General features: G+C 36.8%; 1 protein-coding gene across 1 annotated transcript in view; it reads right to left on the reverse strand.

Moving 5' to 3' along the window:
• LOC106475045 (golgin subfamily A member 4-like) overlaps positions 1–8,569 on the reverse strand; it is a gene marked incomplete at its 3' end in the record, with an annotated part of 21,076 nt that overhangs the window by 2,242 nt on the left and 10,265 nt on the right. The window contains exons 4-6 of the mRNA XM_022379262.1: positions 8,149–8,217; positions 2,169–3,231; positions 592–2,084 (exon numbers count right to left, since the gene is read on the reverse strand). Of these exons, the coding sequence (XP_022234970.1) occupies positions 592–2,084; positions 2,169–3,231; positions 8,149–8,217 (2,625 nt within the window). The remainder of the gene's footprint in view (positions 1–591; positions 2,085–2,168; positions 3,232–8,148; positions 8,218–8,569) is intronic.

Raw genomic sequence — 8,569 nt, forward strand, 5'->3', positions numbered from 1 at the left:
AAGAAATATAAACATTCTTCTAGATACACTATGAACAACTGAATGTACGATAAAGAAATGAGGATCCACAAACTAAACAAGAAATATAAACATCCTTCTAGATACACTATGAACAACTGTATGTACATTAAAGAAATGAGGGTCCACGAACTAAACAAGAAATATAAACATTCTTCTAGATACACTATGAACAACTGAATGTACGATAAAGAAATGAGGATCCATGAACTAAACAAGAAATATAAACATCCTTCTAGATACACTATGAACAACTGAATGTACATTAAAGAAATGAGGATCCACGAACTAAACAAGAAATATAAACATCCTTCTAGATACACTATGAACAACTGAATGTACATTAAAGAAATGAGGATCCACAAACTAAACAAGAAATATAAACATCCTTCTAGAGACACTATAAACAACTGAATGTACATTAAAGAAATGAGGATCCATGAAATAAACAAGAAATATAAACATCCTTCTAGATATACTATAAACTGAATGTACATTAAAGAAATGAGGATCCACGAACTAAACAAGAAATATAAACATCCTTCTAGATACACTATGTAGAATTGATTCTACGAACCTTTGATCTGCTTTAGCTTGTTCTGCTTCATTCTCAAAGATAAGCTCAACTATCCTTTCTTGGAAACGATTAACTTCATTGGACAGCTTTGTTATTTGATCTTCTGCATTATTTTTCTGCTCAGTGAGCTCCTGAATTAATCTGTCAGATATTTTTGTCTTTTCTTGTAGCCTATCTAGTTCTTCTATAGTTCTCCGATTTTCTAGTTTACAAGATTCTGTTTCTTGTACAAGAATTTCTAGCTTGTTGTTGAGTGTCTCAATTTCAGCATTTTTTGCTGAAAGGTTTTCTTCTTTTTCATTTAATATATTGTCTTGGCTCTTAAACTTCTCTTCATAACAAGTTAGCTGACTCTGAAGGTTTGATTTTTCAGTTTCTATACAAGACAGCTTTGAATTTTTTATTGCTATCAAGTCATTCAGTTTCTCCAGTTCTAGTTGAAGGTTATGAAATTGTTCGTTAATCATTTTTAATGCTTTTTCTACTGCTATTTTATCTGTTTCTAGTTTTGATATTTCATTACTTTTCTGAGCTAAAATTTCTTTATTTTGAAGTTTTACCTCACAAATTTCTTTTTCTGCATGCTGCAAGTTTTCTTGCAAACAATTTTTTTCAGATTCCACCACAGAAACAGAAATGTTGTTTTGATGAAGTGAATTAACTAGTTCCTTATTTTCTTTTTCTAACTTCTCAAGTTTTCCTTCTAAAATCTTGTTTTCACTTATCAACAGGGAAATGGATGAATCCTTTTCTTGTAAAGATATATAAGCATTATTTTTTTCAATTTCTAAACTTGTTAGTTGACTACTAAGTTGCTCTTTTTCATCACATATACTCAAAATTTTGGAATTTAAGTTCTGGATACTTTCATCTTTACCATCAATTAAATACTTTTGGTTCTTTTGCTCTTCTTTAACGCATTCTAACTGTCTCTGCAGTCTCAGTTTTGTTTCTTGCTCCTGTAATAGTTCCACATTTAAATTTTTGATACTTATTTCTTTGTCTTCCAAACACAATAAAACATCATTCATTTTGTTTTCAGTACTTTTCGTCTGTTCTGTCAAACATTTTGTTTCATTTTGCAAACGAGAAATTTCTAAATCTCTTTCTGCAATCATAATAACATTTTCCTCTAACATAGTTTGCAAGTGTTTTGTTTCTGTTTCAACTGCTTCAAGCTGTTTCTCCAGATCAGACTTTTCTTTTTTCAGCTCTATCATTTCGCTAGTTTTTTGATTAAGATAATCATCTTTCTCTTGAGCAGTTGTCTCAAGGATAACCACAGTTTCTTGAATTTCTTTTAACTGACTTTCAAGAATACATCTTTCAGTTTTTAAATTTTTAATCTGACATTTTTCATCATCAGACTTCCTACACAATTCCTCAAGAGTTCTGACACTGGATTCTAATTCAGAGAGTTTACTTTTAGCAGCTACTAAACACGTGTCTTTCTCATCCAACAAAGCCTCAAGAGTTCTGACACTGGATTCTAAATCAGAGAATTTACTTTTGGAAGCTTCTAAATGTAATCCAGTGTCAGAACTCTTGAGGCTTTGTTGGATGAGAAAGACACCCAATTCAGAGAGTTTACTTTTGGAAGCTTCTAAACACGTGTCTTTCTCATCCAACAAAGCCTCAAGAGTTCTGACACTGGATTCAAATTCAGAGAGTTTACTTCTGGAAGCTTCTAAACGTGTGTCTTTCTCATCCAACAACAGTTTAAGTTGATTAATTTCATGCTCAGAGTTTTCCTGAACATTTAAAACTTTTCTATTTTCAAGATCTTTTACCACTGTTTCCTGAGAACTTTTGTTACTTTCTTCAATTAAAGATCGATATGTGCTCAACTGGTTAGTGACTTCGGTCAGTTCCTGTTTTAAACTTGAATTTTCAGCTTTTACAGCACATACTTCAGAATTTTTAAGATCTAAGTATTTCACAATAGACAAATGAAGTTTTCTCATTCCTTTTTCCAGGCTCAACATTTTCTGTACTGGATTTATCATTAACTTCTGAATTTCTGGCACTTCTAAACCTTCTTTAGTTGGAACATTTTTGCACTTTTCACTTCTTTCTATCTCTAAAACTTCTTCACTTGATAACTTCTGGATCACTTCTTCCCAAAACTTCTTAGTTTTGTATGGTTCAATGTTCAAAACCTTTGAAGTTGAATTTTCTAATTCATTTGTGCTATAAATACCAACATTTTCAACAAACGAATAATGATTAGTATGAGTTACCAATTCATTCAGTTCTTGAATATCAGATTCTAATATGCCCAGCTTTTCAGCACACCCTTCTACTCCTGTTAGCAGGGTAGCTTTTAGTTTTAAAAAATCTGTGATCAGTAACTCCTTTTCACTTAACTCATTTCTCAGATCAGTCACTTCTGTCTCCATCTCTTGGACTTTCTGATCCGTTTCTTCCAATTTTCCCTGATAGTCAGAAACCAGCAGGCCTTTCTCAGTTACTTCACGTCCTCTGATGCTGAGTTCTGTTTCCAACTCTAATACTTTGGTCTTATAACTGTCCAACTCTAGTAAGTAGTCATTCTTCTCCTTTTCCAAGGAACTGATTGATTCAAGTAACTTTTGCTCGACTTGTGAGCCTTCGTTGGGTTCACTGTAGAAACGATCCTAAGAAATGGAAAAGAAAATGTAGGTTAAGAATGACAAAGAATCACAAATGACTCGTATCTTTGTTAAATATTAGTTCCGATCCCTGCAGGTAGCTTGCTTTTATCAGATGTTACTGATATGTTTCTTTACTGATGTGGGAAGATGTTAGTGGACACCAGTAATCAGTTTAGTAATGCTAACCCAGAGTCTGATAATGCTAATACTGGGTTAAGTTTTAGTTCCGATTCCTGCAAGTAGCTTGCTTTGATCAGATGTTACTGATAGATTTTTTTACTGATGTGGGAAGATGTTAGTGGACACCAGTAATCAGTTTAGTAATGCTAACCCAGAGTCTGATAATGCTAATACTGGGTTAAGTTTTAGTTCCGATCCCTGCAAGTAGCTTGCTTTGATCAGATGTTACTGATAGGTTTCTTTACTGATGTGGGAAGATGTTAGTGGACACCAGTAATCAGTTTAGTAACGCTAACCCAGAATCTGATAATGCTAATACTGGGTTAAGTTTTAGTTCCGATCCCTGCAGGTAGCTTGCTTTGATCAGACGTTACTGATAAGTTAGTTAATTGATGTTTACCGATTACCAAACCCTGATGTTCTGAAAGATTCATATCACTAACATATAATGTTTGGATCACTGTTATGGCTTACTACCAGACATTATAATTTTCATATACTGAAAATGTATTTCCAATAGATACTTACCTCTCTCACATAAATAACTATTCTTGTTCAGTGCTACCTTCTATATGCAAAACTTTTTTCGCATGCCACAAGCCTTGAGCTCCCATGTACCCCACAATCAACATGGTTCAACTGCATCTCACATGCAACAACCCTCCACCAATAGGAATGTGACACACCCTCCCGACACATGTGACTCCCTCTATTTGATTCTATCAAACTTTGAGTTTTTTGCAGAAAATGGAAGCACTGGTTTTCAGTGGGGAGGAATGGTGGGAGGAGGTAAGTACCTATCAGAAATACATTTTCAATATAGGAAAATCATAACTTCCGATACAGTACATTACCTCCTCTCACATAAATAGCTAGAATCCCACATTGAATAGGTGGAAGGACCATTGCGAGGGAAAGAAACAAGCATCCTTGAAAGCATCTGAAGAACACCATAAAAGAGGGGATCCTCGCAGCAGAGGATCATACGTGGAAGACCACACTACTTCTGTACCAGGTATACTCCACGCCCAGTGTGGAAAGAGGTGATGCAGACATGGGTTGAAAAAGGGAGAGAACAATGGTTGGATAGGGATCCGAACCACCTGAAACCTGAATTTCAATCCCATAGATGACAGTAATGTTGATGGGAGTAAAAAGGATGTGGACCAAGATGTAGAGTGGCTAAGGTGCAATGGACCATACACGGCAAGTCAACTGCATCCAAAACCCAGCCATTGGGAACCAACATCCATGTGAGGGTAGGATGAAGGATCCCAATCAAAGGGGTGAACTGCAATTTTGACGGTTTACTCCAAAGCAACAACATCCCCTTGGATACATCCATACAGAGATGGAGCATCAGATTGGAGGACATCTCGTCATCTAAACCAACAGAACACCACCACCCTACTCTCAACTGAATGGACTCATTATTGTTTGTATCATATATCACTATCACATTCAGGAGGATGCCCCCATGGTCCACCACACCAATGTTTTGAAACTGGAAAGTGGTAAGGACTCCTGTACTCCACCGGAATAAAAAGGGGGGAGAAAATGCGGGGGAGGGTCCAGAGGAACTTCATCATTGGAGACAGTGCAACGGGAGATCACGAAAACCCTATTTTGAAAAGCAGACCACTTCTGATTTATTCAATCTAAGGAATGGCAGGGATGGGCAGCTGTCCTCTTATGCTTTACCCAGGAAGACCATGGGTGAGTATGGTCCAGAACGGGCATATGAATGAAGCAAATATATCACAAGGAAAACATACAAGCAATCTTGTGGAACACCCCATCTCAACAGTGTGCATTTAATGGCCATGGAAATTATAAATGTTAAGTCATCCTGGCCTTACAGTGTAGATTTGACTATTTTATGTATACCTGGACAGGCACCACTCACCACAGAGTGGGATCCGTAAAGAAAAAAAGGGACATGCCCCTTAAAAATAAGAGGTATATATACAAAAAGGTAACTTACCCAGTCACAGTCTCACCGAAGAGTGAAGAATAGCTACAGGTGGAAGACGGTACTCTGACAAGGAAGAAACAGCTACCCAAAGCAGATAATAGGAGATAAACATATGAGGTGTAGTCCCAGTGCTCGACAGAAGAAGTACCTCCCACATAAGACAGGGTGAGATGCAGGTAAAAGGGAAGGTGCCTGATCATAGTGAAGACACCAGGAATTGATTACGGGAAAAAGGAGACAAGGAAGAAAAAACTAATCGAATCATTACCTGAATCCAAGGGGTAGGTGAGGAAAAAAACTCACAAACAGAGGAGTGGTGCCTTGAAGGCAATAAGGCAACCCAAAGCATGTATGGGACATAGAAGGCTGGGAATAAAGGGTGGGAGATGGAAGGAAAGAAAAATGAAGGAAAGGAAGAACATGCCAAAGTAGGGGGTAGGAAAAATTGATCCAGAACAAAAAGAACAGACTGAGCTGAAGCAGTCGAGAAAACCAGATCTGTGTCAGCCAGGAAGGAGCAATCAGAAAGACCTGACACAGAGTGGCAAGGAGAAACAAAATCACCCAGGGAAGATGACAATGGGATGAGAAAATAAAGGTATAAACAGGTCCCAATCCTGTCTGAATGTATCGATAGCCATGGCAAGTGGATGAGGAACTGGAGACAAACACATACAGATATGAAAGAAGCTTGAAGGGCAAGGCACGAAACTGGTACCTAACTCTGTGTTGAACAAACCTAAGACAGCATTTCAAGGGATGAAAAATAGGAATGTGATCATAAGAATACAAAACATCGACCTTGGGCATCCTCAGTCCTGGAGAAATGGCCCACCAGAGTGTGATAAAATACAACAAAATAAAAAGGGAAAGAACCAAGAAGTCCAATCTGCATCGATAATACATGACTAATGGAGGAACTCTTAGATGTGGGACAGGGAAATGACATGGAACATGAATAAAGAATGCAATGGCTAAAGAGACAAATGAGCAATCAAAAAACATAAAATTTAATGTAGCAACACAGATACCCCATGTAATGCTAAAATCCCAGTAGTAACACCCCACTGAAAAAAATTGGAACGGTGGGGGAAAGAGGTGCCTGTAAGTCCCAATTAGAAGTGGAAGGGAAACAAACTTGGTTCAGGACAGTGTCTCACCTGGAAGATCCCAAAAGTGAAGAAGCCAGATTTGTAGGGAAAGATCTGAAGATAAGTAGGAGGACGATATCCCACAAAAATCCTCAAGAAATAGGTAGAATCCCTCGAAAATGAGGTGTATGGCAGTCAATACCAGAAGGAGAGGCAATCGGGGAAGGTTAGAAAACTTGGCTAGGGAGAAAAGGATAGGACTAACAGAATCTGCCCCTATACAGGCAACAGAGAATCGAAGTACAGAGAAGCAAGAAAACAAAAAACAATCTGCCCGATGGTAAGCTAAGACGAAATGAACCAGAGCCCGTGGAGGTCAAGGCATGCCAGCATCATCTCTCAACAGAGAGACAAAAAGGTACAGTATGAACCATAATGTATGGAAAAGGAGGGAAAATGAAAAAAAACACAACAACTGTGAAATGTGTATAAAAAAGTAGGCCTAGCAGACTCTGCGGTACAGGCATAGGAAGGCCAAGTCATAATCAGATGTACGAAATAGACATCATCCTGAACAAGTTCGGTAGATTGAGAAGTAAGGCAAGCAGTACTGGGTGAAGGGTGGATGGACCCTGGACCCAGGAGTCCTCAAAAACGAAATTAATTGCAAGAACTATAAAATATAAGTAATTACGAAAAAGTTCTACAAAGGATATCACTAAACGTTAATTAAAAAACCCTAACCTTACAAGAGAGTAGGTACAAATCTAATTAAACATATGTTATTGAAACCAAAGAACTACAAATAATTATATTAATAACAAATATATTCAAAAAGCTATACCAGCTTATTTGTCCAAAATCAGCAGACCATATTCCAAATGTGTGGCCCCCAAACTCGAGGCCCAACAAAAAAAATTATAAAAAAAACATGGGAAGAGAGCACAAAAAATAAAATATTGATGATAGCACTGTCAAACCAAAAGCAATAGTTCAGTAGAATTGAATAAAGGAAGTCACATGCATCAAGAGAGAGTGTTGTCACATGATGATCTGCATGTGAGAAGCAGTTGAACCACATTGATTGAAGAGTAGGTGGGAGCTCAAGGCTTGTGGCATGCAAAAAAATTTTTGCATATAGAGAGAAGCACTGAACGAGAATAGCTATTGATGTGAGCGGAGGTAATGTACCCTATCAGAACTTAAGGTTCTGACAGATTCACATCACTAACGTATACTGTTTGGATCAATGTTACGGCTTACTAACAAATCTTGAACTGACAGATTCACATCACCAACATATATTATGGCTTACTAACAAATCTTGAACTGACAGATTCACATCACCAACATATATATTATGGCTTACTAACAAATCTTGAACTGACAGATTCACATCACCAACATATATTATGGTTTACTAACAAATCTTGAACTGACAGATTCACATCACCATCATATATATTATGGTTTACTAACACTTTCAACATGTGGACCTATCTTCTACAGGTGTAAAGCTTTCATGACCTGGTGGAAGAACAACCCCCACCCACCAGAAATCATGGATCTGCCTATGCTAGTGATAACTTATACTCAACTATCTGTTTTAACAAACATTTTTACGAACATAATGTGTTTATTATTTGGGAAATTATTAGAAGGACCTTTACTTACCCTTGCTAATTTGTTTAGCCTTGGTGTGCTTGAGATACAACTTTTAATTTGAAATGGAGTCTTGAAAGGCTGTTAAAAACAAGGCACACCCACATTATATCACAGATCAGAAGCAACAAACTGTTATAATACAGAGTATAAATTTACAACTAACTTATCTGATGAAAAGTACACATAACCCCTCTGATAATTAGATAAATAACCACAAAAATAATGTTCCAATGTTTGGAATATTTTCCTTAAATCTTTTAACAATTACAGATTCTAAAACCAACAAAAATGGAATACTTTGTCTCTACTAGATTCTACAAGTTATCTCCTCAGTTCTAAAACCAACAAAAATGATATACTTTGTCTCTACTAGATTCTACAAGTTATCTCCTCAGTTCTAAAACCAACAAAAATGGAATACTTTGTCTCT

The sequence above is a fragment of the Limulus polyphemus genome, unplaced genomic scaffold, assembly GCF_000517525.1.
Source record: "Limulus polyphemus unplaced genomic scaffold, Limulus_polyphemus-2.1.2 Scaffold8012, whole genome shotgun sequence".
In the NCBI taxonomy this organism is placed as follows: domain Eukaryota; kingdom Metazoa; phylum Arthropoda; class Merostomata; order Xiphosura; family Limulidae; genus Limulus; species Limulus polyphemus.